A 22,364-nucleotide genomic window follows, 5' to 3' on the forward strand; every position below is an offset into this window, starting at 1 on the left:
TAGTGTACTGTGGGCTCTTTCAGAATACAAAAAATAGTACAGGTAATTAATAATACACTGTATATCTAAAACTTAATACACTCTTATTGTGGGTCCTGATCACTGAAAATCTGGCCCTAAAGCCAAGATTTTCAAAAAATAAGAGCTTTAAGTTGTGCTCTTAAATCTCTGTGTAAACACCTACTTGTGGCCAGTTTTTCAAAAGTGTTGAGTGCCAGCAGCTTCCATACAGGTCAATGGGCCCCTTTGAGTGTTCAGCCCTTTTAAAATTCAGGCCAGTTATTTAGATGCCTAATTTTAGGTTCCTATTTAAAAAAAAAAAAAAAAGAATCTCGAAAAAAAAAAAGAATCTCGTCCAAACTGTGTTCAGAATTGGTTTAGAGAAACTGTGTTTTAGATTATGTTTAGAAACCGTTTTCAAACACGATGCTTTTTTCTAGTGCAGGTAAATAAAAACCTGTTTGCTAATTTCCCTTTATTGACTCCCATTGTGTACGATAAGTAAAATTGTAAAAGATGTTTGAAATTGCTTTAGTCTACAGAGAGCTCGCTGAACAATAGTAGCATGAAATATGTTATTGATTTCCTTGTTTGTGGTGCTGATGGTGTCATTCTGTCATATGATTCATATGTTTCTCTTTTCAAAGGTTTCAGTCTGTCTCCCCTTTAGTTCCAGAAGTAATGATGTCACCAAAGTCCAGGTACTTATATTTGAGTGGAAAGAATCTTGTGATCTAGGAGGTTATAGTTCCTGTTATAAATCATGCTGTCCAGAAGGATCAATCTGCATCCATCCCTAATATGGTGGTTAGCTTTTGTTTGTTTCTTTATCTTTTTACCCTGAGTATCCCTCATACATGGGATTTTAAAACAGTGGGCCCAGCTGTCCAAAAAGGACATTAATTAAGGCCACAAGTCTAAATTAGTCCTACTCCAGGGTGTAAATCCAAACAAGGATTTAGTGACAGAGAGCATGTAAAGTGTTCATAAATTTCAGGCATAGTGGATGGGTGAGCCAAAACAGTGTTACAAGTGTTGCACAACCCAGCTTGAAGAGGCCAGGAGGAAAGATTCTGGTTGACACAGCAGACAGCACTTGTCAGGCAGTCCGCTAAATTCTGAGGAATCAAGGAAGTACAAAAAAAAAAAAAAAAGCAAACCTCACTGCCACTCAGGCCACACCTAAAGGAAGCCTTGTCAGGGTCCCTCAGATGGTCCAGGAACACTAAGTATTGTATTCAAAAAGTATTGTGATACGTAGCCTGCTTTAGTAAGCACTGCCACTTATTAAATGCTACACTCGTTCTACAAATGAAGTGATGTGCACAAAGGGCCAGATTCTCCACTCGTGTAAACCAGCATAACTCCATTGACTTCAGTAGAGCAATGGCATTTTACAACACTTGAGTGTTTGGCTCAAAATCTTTTTAAAAGACTCTCGATCGTGATAGTGAGTTTCATCTTAAAGAATCTTGCTGTGGTGCTTCTCACTGTTGTGCAGTGCTACAGATATAATTGAGCAGAACATAAATAAAAGATAATAAATCCATGTGTCTACTACCATTGATTCATTTGCTTTATTAGTTCATGGACCTGGTAAAGAGACCCAGTCATCTCCAAAATCATTTTTGTAAAATTATTTCATGTATTAGCTTTGCCACTAAAAATTATTAAGAAATATAAAACTGAATCTCTTTGCAAATAAAATTAATATTGCATGAGTCTTCCCGCTTGATTTTTTTCTCAGTTTCCACTACCATCCCCAAATTAAGAATTCCAGAAACAAGGTCTATCATGTGACCCAGTGTTTTCCATCAGTCTCCATGTCCCCAATACCTCTACATCCCGCTTCACTCCCATGGTCAGTCTGTTCCGCCTATCCCAACAGCAATCCAACCAGCCAGTTCAGCCTTCCGGAAACCACTCAGTCTCAACCAATTAACCCTCTCCCACTGGAACAAACCACCCAACTTCTACCCAAGTTTTCACCCTCTGGGGAAATCATTGAACCAATTTGCACTCCCTCGGCAAACCATTGAGCAGCAGCACAATGCCGTTTTCTCTTTCTGTCTCTCACACAGTTTCATTTAGAGTAGACTAATAATAATAATATACATATATGTCTCTGTCCTCTCTTACAGACTAGCAGCATGGCATTACATAAAATACTTAAGGAAATTGATCCCATGGTGAAAGGTAAGCCTCACTTTTTGGGGGCATGCAGAGGGGTATGAAGCCCCTGTAATCCAAATATTGTCTTTTAGCACTGATAATTGATGGGATTTGTAGGACATAGCATTATACTGCTGCTTCATGGGCCAACAACTGGGCAGAAAGACATCACACGCCCCAGTAGCTTATCGTGGAGTCAGGAACCAATAAGTTAGGCAATGAGGAAAGTAGAAGAATACAATTACAAGTATAAGCCTTCCCTGCTCCCACCTCACCCCACCCTACTGTTAATTTTTGTTTTTACTTGGACATTATTTATTTATTTATGCCTTTAATAATTATTTATTCCAGAAAGATTCTCCACAGAGACACAGTCAATATTTTTGCCTTTACAAAATGTCATAACATTTCATTTGCAAAATTTTGGTTAAGCAACCATGATGAAATGTTATGCAGATAGAAAACCTGAAGCTTGCTTTCCCTTAAATGCAATCTTTAAAATCTTTTCCAGAAGCTATACCAGTCGCGGAAGCAAATTACACAGAACAATATCTCAGTCCTTATTTTCCTGAACAGGGATCGGGTGAGTAACAATGTGTGTGTGTGTGTGTGTGTGTCTACATTGCATATTGATTAAGTGTAGCTAAGTGATAACTTATTTCTTACCTAGACAAATTAGAAGATTGGGCCAAAAGAAATCTGATGATGTTCAACAAAGACAAGTGCGGAGTCCTGCACTTAGGATGGAAGAATCCCATACACTGCTATAGACTAGGGACCAAATGGCTAGGCAGCAGTTCTGCAGAAAAGGACCTTGGGGTTACAGTGGACGAGAAGCTGGATATGAGTCAACAGTGTGTCCTTGTTGCCAAGAAGGCTAATGGCAATTGCCCTGTATAAGTAGGGGCATTGCCAGCCGATCAAGGGATGTGATCGTTCCCCTCTAGTCAACATTGGTAAAGCCTCATCTGGAGTACTGTGTCCAGTTTTGGGCCCCACACTACAAGAAGGATGTGGAAAAATTGGAAAGCATCCAGCAGAGGGCAACAATGATTAGGGGACTGGAACACATGACTTAAGAGGAGAGGCTGAGGGAACCGGGATTGTTTAGTCTGCAGAAGAGAAGAATGAGGGGGGGATTTGATAGCTGCTTTCAACTACCCGAAAGGGGGTTCCAAAGAGGATGGATCTAGACTGTTCTCAGTGGTAGCAAATGACAGGACCAGGAGTAATGGTTTCAAGTTGCAGTGGGGGAGGTTTAGGTTGGATATTAGGAAAAACTTTTTCACTAGGAGGGTGATGAAGCACTGGAATGCGTTACCTAGGGCGGTGGTGGAATCTCCTTTCTTTGAGGTTTTTAAGGCTTGACAAAGCCCTGGCTAGGGTGATTTAGTTGGGGATTGGCCCTGCTTTGAGCAGGGGGTTGGACTAGATAACCTCCTGAGGTCCCTTCCAACCCTGAGATTCTATGATTCTATGATTCTTCTGTCTATAGCTGTACTTAGGATACTGGAAGTTGCCTTTCTGACATGAGTGGCCTCATCACTCATAGGGAGCCTACCAAGTTTTGCGTTCTGTAATAATAATAATAATTAATTAATAAGTAAGTAAGGAGAATGTGTGCATTTGAGCACCTAAAATGCAGGAATTCTGTGGAGGGTTTAACAAAACTCCTGACAAACCCTATGGAGTTGGTTCATGGTCAGGATTTATTGGTAACACATAGGGATAAATTTTAGACAGTAGCTTTCTCTTTTTTTATACGTAAATATCTTGTATGTTGTGAAGGCTATTTGTTTAAAAAAACAAACCCATGATACAATACTGAGGGATAATAATAATGTCATACTGTAACAATTTGTTTTAATGATGATTTCATGCTTTCCATTCATGCTGCTTAAAAACAGGTCTCTGAATCCCTATCTGTTTTTCCTGACATGAATTCAGAGTTGCTATACTGTTGTACCAATAAAATAAAAACCAGCAGGATCTTATTAAAGGGAAAAAGGCAAAATACCACATTTATTGTGAATACAGAAAGAATCATAGTAAGCAGTTAGTTATAGCTATAACATTCCATTCAATCTCATATTTATTCACACATTCATTCATACAAACACACACCCACACACATACACACCCACACACACAGGTTCTGCAAGGTTGTTATCATAGTTACCAGCCTTAGAGTTGCTCATGCCAAGCCACTGGCCAGGTGGCCTGGACATGAGGAGGGAGCAGGGCATTGTCAGATGCTCATCTGATGCTCCTGGAAGTTGGTTTGCAGAATCAGACCCCAAAGTTCTCACTTTTTAGAGTCTATTTTTATAGGAATTTCTTCCTATGCCAGTCTATGGGAATTGCTTCATCATGCTGTTGCTGAATCAATCAGCAGATAGCACATTCCTGACGGCTCCAAGATGTTATCTTGTTCTTTGGTTCTCCCATTCTTGAGGCTGTTGGGTGGATTCCAGTCTGCCCTCCGGGTGGGGTCCTCTGGTTATTTCCACTTGACGCCTTCTTCAGCCGATGGACACTGGATTCTTAGGCTGGCACCTCCCTGATCATTCAGTTATTATCCACACCAAGCATCCATCCACATACATCCTCTATCTCTATTTTAATCACAATTGTTAATACAACAAAAGGGTGGGGAGTCTCTGGGTGCTGTTTCTGTTGTTAGAGTATTGCTTTGAGTCTCTCTCTCTGTGAATTGCTTTGAGAACAGACTCTGTCTTAGAATGTACTAACACAATTAGCAGCTTGCAAGTTTCACACATACAGGGAGAGAAACAGTACCAAAAACCAAGAGACCTCTTAATTAGTAATACCCTGGAATTTAAACTCTGGGGAATCAAACTCATTTGTGATTTTAATACAGAACTTCTTTAATATGATCCAACAATACCTACCATTAGCAAGGGAGCTATCTACTTGATGGCTTTTCTCTTGTAGAACTTGATGGGAAACAAAAAAATATATATTTAAAAATATGTAGAAAAATCATTTTAACTTTTACATTTTGCCTCCTTCTCCTTCTTTGGGTTAGTGGATCAAAGATGACAGCTAAGACTTTCAAAATTTCCACAAAAAGTTTTGTTGCTGGTCTCCAGCTTGCCAACTTTTGTATTAAATAATAATAATTGAAGAGTTTTTATTGTTGAAATATATTGTATTTCACTATTAAAAGAAAACCCACTCTTTATTTAGAGTGAAAGTAGCTTCAGAGTAGAGTGTATATATATTCACACCTATACAGATATAGTTCACATACCTATACCAGCCCAGGTATTATGGAGGAACAGATTTAAAAAATCTGACTTTGTATTTTTTTCCCCTCAGCCTCTAACTGTGGGCACAAATAGTTCCAGGCATAATTGACTTCAGTGGGACTATTCATGTACTTAAAGTTAGGCACAGGCTTAAATGCTTTGCTTGTTCAAGGCCTGTCTGCAGAAGTAGAGGTTAACAAGGAACCTGAAAATTCATTAGTAGAATAAGGTTTCTGAGATTTGGCCTGCAGCCTTTAGAGGGGTTATACACTTTATCTTTCACAGTCCTCAGCTATTGTATCCCATATCCAAAAATAAACAACTTTGTAGAGATTTGTAGATTATATTCTGCTAGGTTTTTCTGGAAATGGCACTAGCTAAAGGAAGAATGATTAAAGCAATGACTAAAGGAAATGCATGACTAAATGCATTTATCTTTGACCTTGATTCTTGTTTTCTTAGACTTGGACTGGACCACTGTGTCCCAACCTCTAAAACATTTCATATCCCAGAGACTTTTTCTCCCTCCTGCCATCCTCAAACAAATGTGCTATAAAGGTGCAACAGCAGGGAATGGGGCAATCTCTGGGTGTCAGCTTCCCAAGGTGGTGGATAGGCCAAAAGTGAAAGAAAAAAAGGCCCAGCGAAGAGGTGAGGAGTATTGGAAACTGGGAGGGAGATGAAGGGGTAAAACATATCTAGAAAATTGAATGGCATATTAACATTAGAGATCATCAGGCAGCTGACAATCCCCAGAGCAAGACTGTTGGGATCTAATTATTATTTGTATTACAGTAGTGCTTAGGGGTCGGTTAGGTGCTCTATATGTGCATGGGAGGAGACACTGCCCTTGTCTTTAAGAGTTTACAGAGTAAGTAAGCAAGACATTCAAAGTGTGTGCAAAAGGAAATATTATTATCCCAATTTTACAGATGGAGAATGGAGGCTGAAAAAGATGAAGTGACTTGCCCCAAGTTACACAGGAAGTCTGTGACAGGGTCAGGTTTTGAACCCAGAGACCCTGAGTCCCACATATTGAAACTAGGTGCAGTAGAGGGGGCCTTCCTCTTGATTTTGATAGAACTATACTATCAAATGGGAGGGAGGGTGGTCCTGTGATTAAAGACAGACCTGGGCATCAGGAAATTGAGGTTCAGTTCCAAGCTCTGCCACAGTTGTCCTGTGTGACCTTGGGCAAATCACTTAACTGCTCTATGCCTCTGTTTCCCCATCTGTAAAATAAAAATAATAATACTTCCCTGCTTCATAGGGGTGTTTAGACTAATTAATTAATGTTAGAGGTGCTCAGATGCTAAGGTATTGAGCTCATTAGAAATTATTATAAATTAAATAAATAAAAGCAGCATGTACTCATTTTAATGGAAGTTATAATGTATGTTGCTCATCTATCAGACCTTGAATAGTCTAAATTTTGTTTAATCTGAAGACTATTTGATCAGTTGTGCTGTTTCAAATATCATGGTAAATCCAGTTGAGGTACTAGCAGAATAATGGATATATGATCCAAAGTCAAAATGTTCAAAGCTGCATGCCTAAAATTAGGCTACTAAATCTGTACTTAAGCACCTAAATAAGTGGCTTGGTTTTCAGAGGTCCTAAGCACCCACAACTCCCAATGACTTAAGTTAGCCATCAAAAGTGGGGGTAAACTGTAAAGACAAAAATCAGGGTATTGTATTGTGTGACGAACTGTTTCCTCTAAATCTGACATGCACATTCATTACAGTGATGATTTCTTTCCCACTTTTTACAGTAAAGCTGCCTGTTACAGCCTCCATCAAGCAAGTGGGAAAATGCTTCAGGTAAGAGAACATTACATTTGACTTCCAGAATTTCTTCTGGAGGGGAAAGAGTGATCCCAGCTTGATTTTTCAAAGTCCCTCTTTATGATGTGGAGAGGGAAGTAGACTGAAACACAGATTAAAATCATTCACCAGGGGAAGGATGATCACCTTTTGGAAGATGATTTTCAGAGCTGCTGGTGGTGGTGGGTTTTTTCCCCCACCAATCTTTTTTCTTTATCTGACTTTCTCTTCTTCTGTCATTTTGTCTTGCCATTTTAGGCCCCAGTTCTGCAAATCCTTACACATGTGCTTAACTTTAAGCATGTGATTTGTCCCACTGAAGTCAATGGGACTACTCACATACTTACAGGTAAGACATGGACTGTCTTGGCAGTGAATTCTGAAGGCTGTATTCTCTTATGGATCTGCAGGACTTTTATACCAGTAACACTGACACTCAGTGTTCATTATGTACATAAATACCTACATATTGATAGGCTATTAGTTCCCTTTGCTCGTTCAAGATGCACTGTAAGCTATTCCTGGGTTGGCAATGCCTGGTGGTATCTTATTCAAAAGTAGAATCAGTGCTACTGGTAGCCAGTCAAATTGCAGGATGGCAGAAAATTATTTATTACATTTGAAAGAGGATAAAGCTTCGGCCAGTCAGCATCCAATTTATTTATAAAAAGTACCATATGCTTTAAAAACAATACTTTTATGCTGAAGCTGGCTTGCATGAGTGGCTAACGATAGACTTGTCTAAATCTATCAGTGTGCAGCAGAGAAAGAACCTTCACAAGAGCCAGACCAAGACTTGAGAACTCTTTGATTATTATTCTTATTACTATTATTGTTGTGGTAGCACCCTAGAACGCCAGTCATGGACCGGAATCCCAGCGTGCTAAACACTGAACGAACACAGGAGAAAAAGCTGGTCCCTGCCCCAAACAGCTTATGAAATAAGGTTAACCACTAAATTTTCTACATTCAGAGTTAAAGCAAAACCCACCTCTTCGTTCAAGCTTTCCCACAATAGTACTTTATGTCTCATACTTTTGTATTAAAAAAATAAAAAGAACCTAAGTCTATCTTCCCAGGAAGGGAAAAAAGAAATATCATTGTTCTTGTTTTTTACTCTTGTGCTACTCTGATGATTCTCCAGTACTCCTGGAACGGGCACCAGTATAAGATTCTGGATGGATGGTGGCCAAATGTCATTTGCATCAGTATCCATCAGATAAAATGATTGAGCCACCACAGTTTGTTTTGTACAGTTGAACTATATGGGAAAATGCCTCACTTTAACTTGGCATTAATGTAACAGCAGGAAATCCTCCAGCTGTAACAGTGTCCTTTTTCGTGTCATTATCTTTTATATATATATATATATATATAGTCACAAATTAGTCTGGAAATAAATTAATTACAGGTGTGAACGCCATCTCTTTCAGCTCTGAGAGACTGACTCAGGATGCCCAAGACAACATTCTTGAAAATAATTGTTTGCCACTGGGATTAGGAGAAAGCATGTCCCAAGATGCAACCCTACCTAAGAGAACAAACCTCTCTTCACCGTTCATCAGGATGACATCCCGAAGTGTAGAGAAGCACCAAGGCAAAAGGGTCACCAGCTGCACAGAAAAGACAGTTACCTGTACGAAAGGTTTTTTTATATGTTTTTAATTAAAGTATTCTAGGTGCCAAAAGACAACAGATTTGCTTTTGTTTAGTGCATTCCCTATTCCAGATATCTCAAAGCCTTTTACAAAGCAATGAGATAGATGATGGAAGTGCAGTGATTGTGCTGAAAAATACAGGAAACATTAGGTTTTCAGCAATAACTTACATGCCAGAGGATGTCAGAACTGGTTTCATTGAGTAAATTGACCAGGACACAGGAGATGAATCTATATCTTTTCTACTGGAAGTTAACCTCTGCCTGATCTCCAGCGCCCCCTGCAGGGCTGAAGCCGGGGGATGCATGGGGCTGAAGCCCTGATCCCCCATGCTGCCCGCGGGGCTGAAGCTCCAATCCCTGGCCGGCGCCCCGTGCGGGCCTGAAGCTGGGGGGAGGCACGGGGCTGAAGCCCCAATCCCTAGCACCCCCTGTGGGGCTGAAGTCCAGAGCCCCGAGACCTGGTGCTCCCTGTGGGGCAGAAGCCCTGAGCCCATGGTCGGCAGAGTTGAGGACATAGAGGGCATTGCTTCCCCCACCCCAAACTGCAGCGCAAGAGCATGGCAGTCCCGGGGGCAGCTCTACACCTCCCCGAGTCCCCCCACAATCTCCTCTCCCCGCCCCCAGGCCAGGTTGGAGGCAGGAAGCCAGAGCTGGGCAGTGTGGGGCAGCTGCTGCTCTGGCTGATGCCATGGAGCAGGCAGCGGCAGCATTCCCTGATCTCCTGCTCGTGCCCCAGGTTGAAGCTGCTCCTCGGCTCCCAGCCCCCTTTGCTCCCACAGAGGCAACTGGTAAGAGCCCCCTGGGTGGAGAGACCCAACTATGGTGTAGACCCCTCCGGGAACAGTGACGGCATGGGAGTCCTCCCAGCACACAGCCCCTAGCCACCCCACTCCCTGCACCCACAGCCACCCCCTGTGTGCACACCGCCCCAGCTACCCTCTGTCTGCACACAGCCCCTAGCTACCCCCTCCCTGCACCCTAAGCTGTTTTCAAATTTTTTGAGCTAAGCCCCCCACCTTTGAGTTGTAATTTAAATATATAAACTCCCTCCCTGGACCCCACCATGCGGAGATGGCTCAAGCCCCGCTGACCCCGGCCCCCCCTCCAATAGAAATCAAACTACGCCTATGTCCAAGGCCCCTGTCCCAAGGCGCCCCCTTCCCCTGCTGGGCTCTGGAATTTTTATAGCATGTTGAGAGGGGCCTGCATTATATACAGTATATTAGGCTGTAAAGCATGTTGTAGATCACTTCTTGTACTGGATGCACCCACTGCTGCCAGACTTTCCATTTCTTGTAAATTAAACTAAACTATCAGAGCAGGTTTCCATTTCACTAAAACCAGGTGTCATCTTAGCTAATAAAGAATTCACATATGGCTGATGTGGTGTAGCTTTTTTTCCTTTTTGGCCCAGATCTGGATCACAATGCGAAGGGCAGTTCAAACAGGGAAGAAAGAAAAGTGAAGAGGCCACCACTGAAAAGTGCAAGGTCCGGCCAAATCAGGACAACAAACCAAGAAGCGAATGTTAGGATGATCAAGTCCTGCCAGACAGAAGAATCATTGCAACTTTCTCTCCCTATAGTACCTGGTGCAAAGGGCAGGCAATCCAATGAAAAGTGTCATGAGGGTGAACCACAGCCAAAAGCCTTTGGCCAGCACCGGTAGGTGAAGAAGAGTCCAGTTACTGAACTTGCCTATCCAGTCAGTGATACGTTGAATGTACATTGTGGCATGAACAATGAGGGTGTCAGCACTAACAGAAGCAAAAGTTCTTGCTTTATTTCTAAGCCATACACAGCTGAGCAACTGAAATATGAGGGATCTCACCCTCTCAGGGATCTCTCCATTCTCACTGCACATGAGCTTATTTCTGAGTCTCTCCTGAGTAGAAACTTCCACTTGACTTGTGGTCTATCAGATGCATTGGTTTTTGTAATGCAAACTGCTGCCCAGTAAGAACTGAGCTAAGAACATAGCCCTCATTTTTGTTTGGCATCTCAAGCTAATCTTAACTCTTGATCCCTGATATACACATTGAGAGGTTTATTCACCAAGCCACTCAACCTATCTTTTGAGACTGACATGCGTGTCTCTTGATCTGTGTTAGATAAATTGGAGGGTCATAAGCCATATAGATTATAATAATTGTCACCTGTCATCCGGGAGAATCCCATTGCACTTTACAATCATACAAAATCTGTGCACAGGTATCATGTTATTGACAATGGAAACCTGTGAGTTGATTTGCAACCACTTATGAGGCATGCTACTGTACAACAGTGTAGCACAGGAAGTGCAAAATATCTTGTATCCAATTGAACTCTAGCTGTTCAAATTTCCCAACATGTTCAGTTTCCCAGCATGCAGTTTGGCTAGGACTGCCCTCTCACTACCTCTTCTTTATCTCTACCTCTCAATGGTTTGTACCCCAAAACTAAGTCAAAACCCAGTACGGAGCAGTTCAGCTGAGTGTGGCCAGCACTGGATTTAGCCAGTAGGACAAGAAATCTCCATTGATTATATTTGTATGCTGCTAGAAAGAGTTATTAACTACGATATAGAATTGGTAAAATACTTAGAATGATAGCTAGATTGATTGGATAGACAGAATTGGAGGACGCAGCCACCAGATGGTATTTTGTAGACATGGCTATAATACAAGTTGAATAGGGTGGACTGAGATACATGTAAGGCACTGACTGACATGTTTTGTTTTTTTATACAGAGCAGACCTGGCAACTTGTTCAAATATGAAAGGGAACATGGCCAGGCCTACATTATCAAGCAAAATGATTTTACTGGCCCAACATGACAACAGAGAAACATTCCGTCCAGACTCTTTGCTATGTGCCATAAAGAAGACATCAGCAAAAGGCTTATTGTGCAATATTGAGACCAAGGCCATGGCTAAGAGAAAAGCTCTGGAGCCTGGGTCACAGACTCTACTTACAAGACCTTCCAGTCGCAACTGGGTGAATTTCCTTTCAGGCTTAGAAATTGATGCAAATGTTATGAAAAATGGTACCTTACAGGCTAAAATATACAGCCAGCCAGGCTCCATTCAGACAGGACTCCAACGCTGGGAAATGAGTGGCTTCACATCAGATACCCTGAGGGATTAGGACTCCAGTCCCGGTGAAACCCTTTGGAAGGAGTGCTCTGCAAATGCAGCAGAAGTGTATACAGTGCAAAGGAGTTTAGCCTCACATTGTCCTGAAAGACAGATTCTAGATTTCCGGGGCTTCTGAGTGACAGCTAAAGAAGGCACAGCATTTAAATTTCTTTTCTAATTTTTAATTGTCAGCAAATTTCAGACATAAGAAAACCCAGTTGAATCATCTGACTTCTTCGGAATTAAAGTGATGTATGACCTGAATGGAAAATTAAAAAGGGGAAGGATTTGTGTTACTCAATTCAGACCCTACCAGCCACTTTAAGAAACAGTGCTGGTGAATCCCCAAGAGAATTCCATCCAGTTCTGTACTGCTGAATGGTGCTAGTCACAGATTAGGAGCTTTGGGGAAATATAGGGAATACAGATGAGGGACTGGCTATGCTAGAGTGTCTGGGGAAGTAAAGGGGAATGTTGTCCCGCTGTGAGGCAAAAGCATAAAGCAGAGGTTTATTCTAAAATTAAAAAGCTAAAAGTAAGTAAAGTGCCTTAAAAATTCCATCTTGTCACAGGCCTTGCTATGGGCTGCATCCCAGATGAGACTAGAACTTCTGTCTTTGTTGCTGTCCATGTAATTCATTTTGCTTATGCCAATTTAATATTTGTTCCTTCCCTGAGATGGACCTGGATTAATCCCAAGGACACGAGCTCAGGGTTTGAGAACATCAGTAGAGTTGGCTAACCAGTGCTAAGTGCAGAGATGCTTTTCTCAGTACTCAGATGATACGTGTGTCCACTGTATCCCAGAACCTCGCTGTGCATTTAGTGTTTGTTGTGACTAGAATAAAGGTGTGTTGTTCAAACATGTGACCCTATGAGAAGAGCTCAACATATGGTACAATGAAGCAATGCATGTTTCTGGTTTTATTCCTTGAACTGACATACAGTGTGCCCCACAAAATAGAAATTATTAGACATTCTTACAATCAGTAATCTGAACAGGAAGTTTGCTGGAAACCCCAGGTCTGGATTTCCATGTAATTCCTAATTGCCTCAGTTAATGAGAGGCACCGTAGGAAACCTTCAAGTAGTGGGACAGATCCTGAGCTGTGACCAACGGGGCTCAGTGCAGCTCCAGAGCAGATTGTAAAGGTGACGTTTGAACCCTCCTGATCATTGGGCAGCTCAGCACCAGGCCAGTCTACCGGCACAGATTAGATCAGCCTACATTAATCTGCACCAACAGTCAGCAACCTCCAGGGCCTATTCTGGCAGGCACAGTTCTGAGGCAGGATGGCCAGCAAGCTGCAGCAGCCGTACACCACCAGAGAGGATTCCTCTCTGTACAGGGAATCTTCAAGCAGCCAAGGAGCATTCCCACGCAGCTAAGTAAGCTGGCTTCAGGGCAGTTTTTCAGGGAGGTTCAGTGAGAGCATGGCATGCAGTTTGTGATGAATCCTGGAACGAGAGTAGCGAGTTATATGAGCTTGCGGTGCCCGGGCTCCAGCAATATTCAGGGCACAGGGGCCCGGCTCCACTAGTGTTCGGGGCTGGATCTCTCTTCCGGCCCAGCCTGGCGCCCCTCACCTGGACCAGCCCCCAGCCCCGCCTGCCGCCCCCACGTGCCTCCCCCAGAGCATCCCTGCCTGCCCCCTGGGCAGCGGGCAGCTGTCCTGCCACTCCGTGCTGTGCTCGCTTGCCCGCCGCTTCCAGCTACAAAAGGGAGCAGCGCCTGTGGCAGGCTGAGGCATTTGGGTGGAGCTTCAGAGGAGAGAGTGTCTGCAGCAGCTCAGGGAGCCCCAGGTGGCTGCTCAGCCTGCTTTGCGCTTTTTCTTTCCCTTCCTCTCCTCTGCTTTTCTTTTCTTTTGCTAGTTTCCCTTCTTTATGGCTATAGCCAGGGCACTCCAACCCCCCCACACACCACGTTTCCTCCTCCCCATCTCCACTCTGGGCTGTTTTCCTGTCTCCTCACTGCAAACAACTTCACTGCTTCTCCTTCTCCCCCCTCCCAGCTTCTTTCCCCTCTGTCTCCCTGGGTGCAATGTAGCCTTCTGCTGCCCTGTGGCCAGCAGGACTTCTCTCTGCACCTCCCGCATCATGAGCAGCTCCTTTCAGGGCTTCTCCCGGGATGCAGCTGAAGTTTCTCCCCCACCCTCCCAATCTCTCTCCGGAGTTGAGGGTGGGGAAAAGTTTGTTGACTGTCAGTTTCCCCTCTGAACTCTTGTTGCTCTTGTTTTTGAATGAGGATTTCTTGCTCCGGGGAAGTGTAACTCCCTGGACCTGAGAGGAGCCCTAGGAGCATGGGCAGTGACAGTGGTGCAATAGAAGGAAACTGTTAAACACTTACTGTTTCCAGTCCATTTTTACATTATTTTAAAAAATATAGATTGTCTTACAAGGCAGGTGGGGGGGGGGCAGGACTTGGACCCATTCTGGGCACCACCAAAAATTATACAAACCTGACTGCCCTCTCCTGGAAATGTGTATCTGTTAGCGTTGTGGAAAATATTCATGCTCACATGAAATGTGGGTCAGATAATGGAGAGCCCCAAAAGGATATTTACTCGGCTTTATACCACAACAAACACAGCCTCCCTGTGCTGTGGGAATGTCACAGTAACAAGCAGCATCCAACGTTTATAGATTTGACTCCCTCCTTTTGTGTACTGAGCAACACGATATTGTAAGTAAACAGGATAATGATGTAACTGTAGCTGCTTTGGCTGTATCCTGAGCCAGTAACAATCTCAAGATAGCTCATTTCAGTTCGAAGCTTCAAACCTTTACACACTCACTCCATGCATGTGAGTAGTGAGATCGGTATATGAAATGTTAGGGCCTTATCCTGTAAAGACTTACAAACATGAGTAGCTTTATAGCCTTTGCACAGAAAGTTCACACTTGCTTCTCTCCAGCTGGCAGTTCCAGCAGGTTTTCCTGCAGTTGAGAGAAAACATGAGGTGGGTTAGGTCCAGCATGCAAATGTTGCTGACAGTATTGATACCTCACCAGGATAACAAATTACAGTACCAGTTTAAAACGATGGTACATTTACTAGGAGGTCATGCCCCTCCCCCCACACACTCCTCACTGGCCTTGACTCACCCTACCTCCAGGTATAGCAGCCTCAACAGCAGTGGCAGATTTGTGGCTGTTACCCACACACTCTAGGGCACCTACCTTTACTCAGTTCCTAGGACTCGAGGCATAACCTGGTTGATTTACACACCTTCCCCCTTTCCAAGTTCCTAGGGCTCTGGGCAAAAGGCACCTACCCTTACTCAGTTTCTAGGGCTCAGGGCCACCCATACCCAATTCCTAGGGCTCCTGGCATAATCTGGTTCATTTAAGTACCCACCCTTACCCATTTCCTAGGGCTCAGGGCATACTCTTCTGTGCGTTTCCAGGATCTTTTTACCAGTGAAAGAGCTTCACACAGTAATATCCTTGTCCTCTATTTATGAACAATTACCAAGCAAAATACACATGCTAAGCATACAATGCTATGCTCGCCAATCCTGATCACACAGTTAGACTTTTCCTGTTGCCCAGGCAAGTTCAGTCTCATCTTGGTTCTGGTTGCTTCACATCACAGTCATGCAGAGGATTCTTTGCAGCTCTGCTCTCAGGCTGTGTCTTCGGGGGTGAGTCCTTCTTTCAGGTCTTTCCTTCCTATTATTCTTTTCCCTTTTCCTTTTTTTTTTCCTTCCCAGCTGGTCTCCATCTTGGACCTCAATTTATCTAGTGAAACTTGAGTTCTGCTTAGCTATACCTTAACCAATCATTTTACGAAAATATTAGAAAATAATTCTTTGACCAATCCTAACATATTGTGAAATAATTTTTTACCCATTCATATCCCACCATCTTAGTTGATTTAAATCTTGTAAAATTAATTATGCAACAGAAACAATCAAAGAAGTAGACAGAAACCATAGAGATAAACAATATAGATTTCACACCTACAACTGTTGATAACTGATTCCTTGCCAGGTAGAGTGCCAACAAACAAAGTTTTCTTGAAACATCTTAGGAGATTCCTTTCTTATCTGGCGATGGTGCTTTCTTACCAGCCCAATATTACAATGTTTTGACATAATTTAGAAGGAATGTGAGGATGTTACCTCCTGAGTCTTGGCACATGGCTGCTGCTCTCCTACTATGGCTGCAGAAAAAGGCCTCAGGGCAAGGTACCTGGGAAATTCTGCCTCCATCAGAGGAACACAAACCCAGCCTCCTTGGAAAACAAATAGTGAAGCAAAGCAAACAGTAAAAGATATGGCCAACAATGACAATAAGTAAAATGTAACATTTCTAAGTCACCTACCTCCTCTGCTGATTCCAGGTGGTTATTGTGGCCTTCACTGAGCCAGGACCTGCTTTGCTGATACACCTCAAGCCTAAATGCATGGAACATCCCCTTTTTTTCTTAATCCAAAGCATCATCTGAGACAAATCAGCATTTTCACTTGTGATTTGAAACAGGATTGGAATTCAGGTCTCCAGTGGTGAAAGGACAATGTAGTAACGCACCCTGTTCTTTTTCCAGCCTCCTCCTGTTGTATATGCCCTTTATTTGGGGAATATTCTTTCATGTCACTTGTTTTATACATGCTTCTATTGCACTTTTATATTCTCTAGTTACTGGTCTTTTTCTTAGGCCTTGTCTACACCTGCAAGTTTCTGCGCAGTAAAGGAGCTTTCTGCATTGTAACTCCTGAGATGTACACACTGCCAAGCCACTTAGTGCACAGAAACTGTGCAGTTGCAGTGCTGTAAAAAACCCACCCCGACGAGAGGCGTACAGCTTTCTGCACTGGGGCTACAGCGCTGCGATGCCAGTGTAGACACCTGGTCGATTACAGCACTTGGATTGGCCTCTGGGAGGTGTCCCACAATGCCTGTTCTTGCCTCTCTGGTTATCGGCTTGAACTCTACTGCCCTGCCATCAGGTGATCCACCGTGAGCCCCACCCCATACATTCCTTGGGAATTTTGAAAGTCCCCGTCTTGTTTGCTCAGTGATGCGTGCAGTGGTCTCAATGCATCTTTCCAGGTGATCATGCAGTCCCCCACTTGGAGCAATGCAGAGCTGCTGGACCTCATCAGCATTTGGGGAGAGGAAGCTGTCCAGTCCCAGCTGTGCTCCAGCCATAGGAATTATGTGTGACGTTCCCCTCTGGTGTTATCCAGACCAGTGATCTGCTAGGTGACTCCAATTCTTGACTCTGGGAGCCAGCCTTACCCTGCTCTGCTGTGAGAACTCCCACTCCTGGGCTGTTCATGCACAGCCTCTGGCATGTAAACTGCTCCTTGGATTGTGCAACCGAATGATACTAGCCAATATCTCCGGTCCCAGACACAACTCTAGGAACCTCCATCTTGCAGTGTCCAGTTATGCCTGCTGGATACTGCAAGCTTATATGAGTTCATCAATTTAACAAAGAAATTGATATGCACCAGGCTTGTTATCCCAAGGGGAGTCTCTGACACACTTCAAACCAAATGCACTGCTTCACGTAGAATAAACAAACAAATTTATTAACTATGAAAGATAGATTTTAAGTGATTATAAGTCAAAGCATAACAAGTTGGATTTGGTCAAATGAAATAAAAGCAAAACACATTCTATAAGTTGATCTTAATACTTTCAATGCCCTTACAAACTTAGATGCTTCTCATCACAGGCTGGCTGGTTGCTCTTCAGCCAGGCTCTCCCCTTTGATCAGCGCTTCAGTCGCTTGGTGTGATGTCTATAGATGTAGGTGGAAGAGAGAGAGAGAGCATGGCCAATGTCTCTCCCTTTTATCATGTCCTTTCTTCCCTCTTGGCTTTGCCCCCACCCCCCATCCCCTGCTTCAGAATCAAGTGAGTATTACCTCATCGCGGTTCCAAACTGACCAAAGGAAGGGGGGTGGCTCCCTCAAGAGTCTAACAGATTCTTTTGTTGCTGCCTAGGTCAGCGTCCTTTGTTCCTGTGAGGCTGGGCTGGGTTTGTCCCATACCTGCCATGATGAAGTGTGAACTGCCTCTCTGCTCTTGGAGAGTTTTTGCCTGGGCTTATTTTAAGCCATGAGGATACATTTTCACCCTCATAACTACTTACATGAAATTATAACCTATAACATTGCTATAACATTACTGTAACAATTACTATAACATCACTATAACAACCATGCCCAGTGCATCATGAACCTTCTGAAGACACCCAACGTGACAAACTTTGCATTGGATACCACACAATCATTTTATAAAGATGAACATGGCTGTGTAGAGTGTTCCCCTGAGGTACAGAGCTTCACTTCATTATACCTATGGACAGATTTCATGATGCGTGACAGAAAGGGACCATAACTGGGACACACTGCAAAGCAGGGTCAAAGTGAAGGCACTGCAGAACACCTACCACAAGGCATGGGAGGCAGATCACCTCTCCAGTGCTGCACCCATGAGCTGCTTGTTCTACAAAGAGCTGAACGCGATACTCGGTGGCGACCCCACCTCCACTGCGAAGGCCATTGTGGATACTTTGTTGGGTCACATGGCAGTCGAGGGTGGACCAAGCCAAGAGGAGGAAGTCTTGGATGAGGGTGTGGAGGGGGACCCAGAGGCAGAGGATGACTCAGAGGTCAGAGATGCATGCAGCCTGGAGCTCTTCTCTACTCTGGGGGAGGCTAGCCAGTCACAGCTGTTGGATCTTGGCAAAGTGCAAACAGGAGAGGAGGTCCCTGGTAAGTGGCTTTGATTTTGGGACTCGCTGAAGCAAGTTGTTGAGGGCAGGAGGGTTGCAGAAAGCAGGATTGTGTCTGTATGATGCGCGTACTACCACATGCCTAGTCTGAGTGGGGGAACAGGGTGTTGATTGACTCCCTCACTTCAAGGGAATCTGCCTCAGAGATCTCCAGGAAACTCTCATGGAGATACTGGGCCATCTGCTGCCGCAGATTCTTTGGCAGAGCTGCTTTGTTTCTTGCCCCATTAAGGGTAACTTTCCCACACTACTCTGCCATCACTGGGGGGACCATTGCTGCACACAGGTGAGCCATATAAGGGTCAGCATGGAAGCCGCAGTCTTGGAGAAGATCATCCCTTGATTCCCTGCTCAACCTCAGCAGCGAGATATCTTCCATAATGAACACAGCCTGTGGAAAATGTGGGGACAGGAATGATTATAGGGACCCCACTATAGTGCTGGCTCTCCCCAAGAGCTAGGTGCCCAGTGTACAGTATGGTCCTGGAACACTGATTTCCTCTGCCCCTGTGGTTACTCACCATTTTGGGGGTCTTGTGGCTCATGTGTGCTTGCCTGGGGTCAGCCAGTTAGTGACAGGTATGTGCATAGTGTCTGTCTTTTAAATCAGCGGTCTGTGTACTGCAAACAATTACTGCTTCTGTAAAACGTTGCATTTTGGCTTCACAGATATTACCTTGGGAGCCCAGCCTCCCTCTTTGTTATCGCCAGCTGAACGGCTGCGCAGAATTAGAAAGTGGCCACGAAGAACTAAAGAGGACTTTCTGCCTGATGTCACGATGCACTCGGCGGCCGGAAAACAAGAATCGAAGGAGTGGTGGGACACCAAGAAGAGGGACCAAAAGGGGAATGAGATGTGCCAGAACGAAGCCACGGAGCGGCTGTTAAATGTTATGGAGCGCCAAGCGGACATGCCTCAGGCGCTACTAGCATGCCTGCCCTCCCCTGCAGCCGCTGTCGCAAAACTCTTTCCCATGTGCCGCACCCTACAATGCCAACACACTCTTATCAACCTCCTGGCTCCAGTCTCTACCCGCAGCATTCCACTCCTCCCTCCCCACAGTCCAGTACTGTGGACTCCCACTACCCACTACACTCAATGCTCATCCCTCTGCAGTTTGGCCCTGCTGAAGTACAGCACCCACTGCATTATACTCCAGAGGTGAAGGCTAGACATGATTCCTGGATGTACACAAATCTTTAGGCATCCCAAAGGCCCCCTCCTCCTCCTTGGACATTCCCTTCCCCCATCCCCCTCTCTGCTGATGTATTTTTTCTTTTGACTCTCCCCTCTTGTTGTTGTCTCTTTATAAAAGAATTGTGTTTGTTTGGAAGCAATCTTTATTCTATTAAGTGAAAGCAAAAAGAGCACTGCAAAGCAACATACAATTATGTTAAGGCCCCTCTTGCATCATGTGGATCAATCACCTCCTAGCATTACAAGCACTGCAGTCCCAAGTATAGCAACAAATATTAGTGGCTTTCAGCTTCAGATTGCTGCCTCAAAGCATCCCTGATCCTTATGGCCCCACGCTATGCCCCTCTAATAGCCCTGGTCCCTGGTTGTTCAAATGCAGCCTTCAGACGCTGAGCCTCAATGGTCCAGTCCCGAGTGAAGCTTTCATCCTTCCCTTCCCAAATATTATGGAGTATACAGCATGCGGCTATAAGTATAGGAATATTGTCATCGGCCAGGTCCAGCCTCCCATATAGGCAGCACCAGCAGGCCTTTAAACAGCCAAAAGCACATGCAACAGTCATTTTGCACTTGCTCAGCCTGTTGTTGAACCGCTCCTTGCAGCTGTCAAGGTACCCATGTTACCCAAAATTGGGCCAGCTAGTAAGCTTAGGGAGGACTAATGACCCACCAGAAAGCAGCACATTTATTATACTGATAGCTAAGCTCGAAAGAAGGGGGAGGGTCACACTCACATACTCACACTTCCAGGACAGGCACGGCACTGGAGATGTCAGGAACCTTCAAGATAAGTGTCCCACAGCACAGCGATGGATGGTGCAATGAAGGTAAGTCTTCCCAAGGCATGATGGAATGCAACGCGGTGAACCACTGGCCAGGCGGTCCGGGCGAAGGACTTTTACAGGAGGTACAATCTTGTGAGTGCACTCCTGAGCACATGGCCCCTTCCCCTTTTAAGGACCTGCTCCTCATAGCCTGCAGCTAGAAATGACTTGGCCACGTCTGGTTGGTCACACTCCACCTCGGGCAGTGTCCATGCATTGGGTGTGTGAATGCTGCCTAATTAGAGTCCCAGACACCTTGTCTACTTGGGAGCTCTTCTGATCTTCCAGCTGCTTAAGCAGCCCATTCATCCCACAAGCATTCCAGGAGGGAGGAGGAGGGGGAAAGCCACTTCACAGGTATTCAAAGAGGAAGAAGAGACAAAAGGGGGAGGAAGGTATAACAGACCTTTTGAACAGACCAGTTATACAGAGCATACAGATCACCACTGCTCTTACAACACTCAGCCCTTTGATCTGTGGTCATTACAGTAGTTGTTGTCATTGTAGGGCACAGGTGATCTGTTGCAAACGAACCAAACAATCATAACCAGGTGAATATAAAATAAACCATTACAATTACAATAATTGAGTACATCAACAAACAAAATGAGGCTCAAGTTTGATGCTGCAATAGCCATCAAACAATAAGTCACTGAGGTCAGGACCTCTTAAAGTACACACAACAAATAAGATTTGTAGGAGTACCACAGTTGTCCTGCAAGGTGAAACTGATTTGGAAGATACATTGTAACAGAGAACTTGGTGAAATTGCTGATACTTAAACTAACATGTAGTTGCTAAAATGTTGCAGAATCCCCTGTTACTAACAGTTCTTAAGAGTTCTGGGGGCATGAGGTGGGGGGAAACAAATCCAAAACCGGAAAGATGGGGCCCTACAATTATGGGCCAAGGTCAAAATGGGTGATAATGAAATATGGGGGCCCATGAACTACCCTTCAGGGCTTGGGGAAGTAGAATCAGGGTGCATAGAGGAAAGTGTGGGATTAACAATACAAGAAAATGTAACTAACAATACAAATGTATCTATAACAAAAATCAACAACAAAATGATTATTAGAGAACCTAACAAAAAATAAATCTGATGCATTGGGGACCAAAGTCTTTTGGATAGAGGTGGATGTGTTAGATAATTTGGTTGGAGAGGGGGGAAGTAGAGAGAGGAAAAGGTATTTATCCTGTCTAGTGTAGCATCCCCTCTTTCTCTGGACCCAGTGCTAGCACAAGACGCCCACTAGAGACAGACACAGAACACTGAACACAGACTTTGTCATGACACTAGAACCATGGCATTTCTATAACTCTTCAGCTGGTACCAGCTCCCCTGATGTTCCGGTTTGGAGGCTGAAAGATAGAAGCTTAGAAACAAATTAGCACCATGCTCCCACCGCGGCAGACCCTGCTCATTTGAGTTGTCTGCAGTGTACCCATTTTCCCTCCAGGGTTTTATCTATTATATACACTGTTGTTCCTGCCCTGTTCACCACCATATAGGATCCCTCCCACTTTGCCTGCTGCATGTGGGCTGG

The 22,364-nt window shown here is 44.2% G+C and overlaps 1 protein-coding gene across 1 annotated transcript in view; it reads left to right on the forward strand.

Moving 5' to 3' along the window:
- Nucleotides 1–12,888, forward strand: part of AGBL3 (AGBL carboxypeptidase 3) — a 68,998-nt gene extending 56,110 nt beyond the window's left edge. Inside the window, exons 15-22 of the mRNA XM_073330928.1 lie at nt 648–701; nt 2,142–2,196; nt 2,684–2,755; nt 5,907–6,095; nt 7,219–7,267; nt 8,704–8,906; nt 10,345–10,594; nt 11,659–12,888. Of these exons, the coding sequence (XP_073187029.1) occupies nt 648–701; nt 2,142–2,196; nt 2,684–2,755; nt 5,907–6,095; nt 7,219–7,267; nt 8,704–8,906; nt 10,345–10,594; nt 11,659–12,055 (1,269 nt within the window). The 3' untranslated portion in view covers nt 12,056–12,888. The remainder of the gene's footprint in view (nt 1–647; nt 702–2,141; nt 2,197–2,683; nt 2,756–5,906; nt 6,096–7,218; nt 7,268–8,703; nt 8,907–10,344; nt 10,595–11,658) is intronic.
- Nucleotides 12,889–22,364: the final 9,476 nt, after the last annotated feature.

The sequence above is a fragment of the Lepidochelys kempii genome, chromosome 1 (genome assembly GCF_965140265.1).
Source record: "Lepidochelys kempii isolate rLepKem1 chromosome 1, rLepKem1.hap2, whole genome shotgun sequence".
NCBI classification, from domain to species: domain Eukaryota; kingdom Metazoa; phylum Chordata; order Testudines; family Cheloniidae; genus Lepidochelys; species Lepidochelys kempii.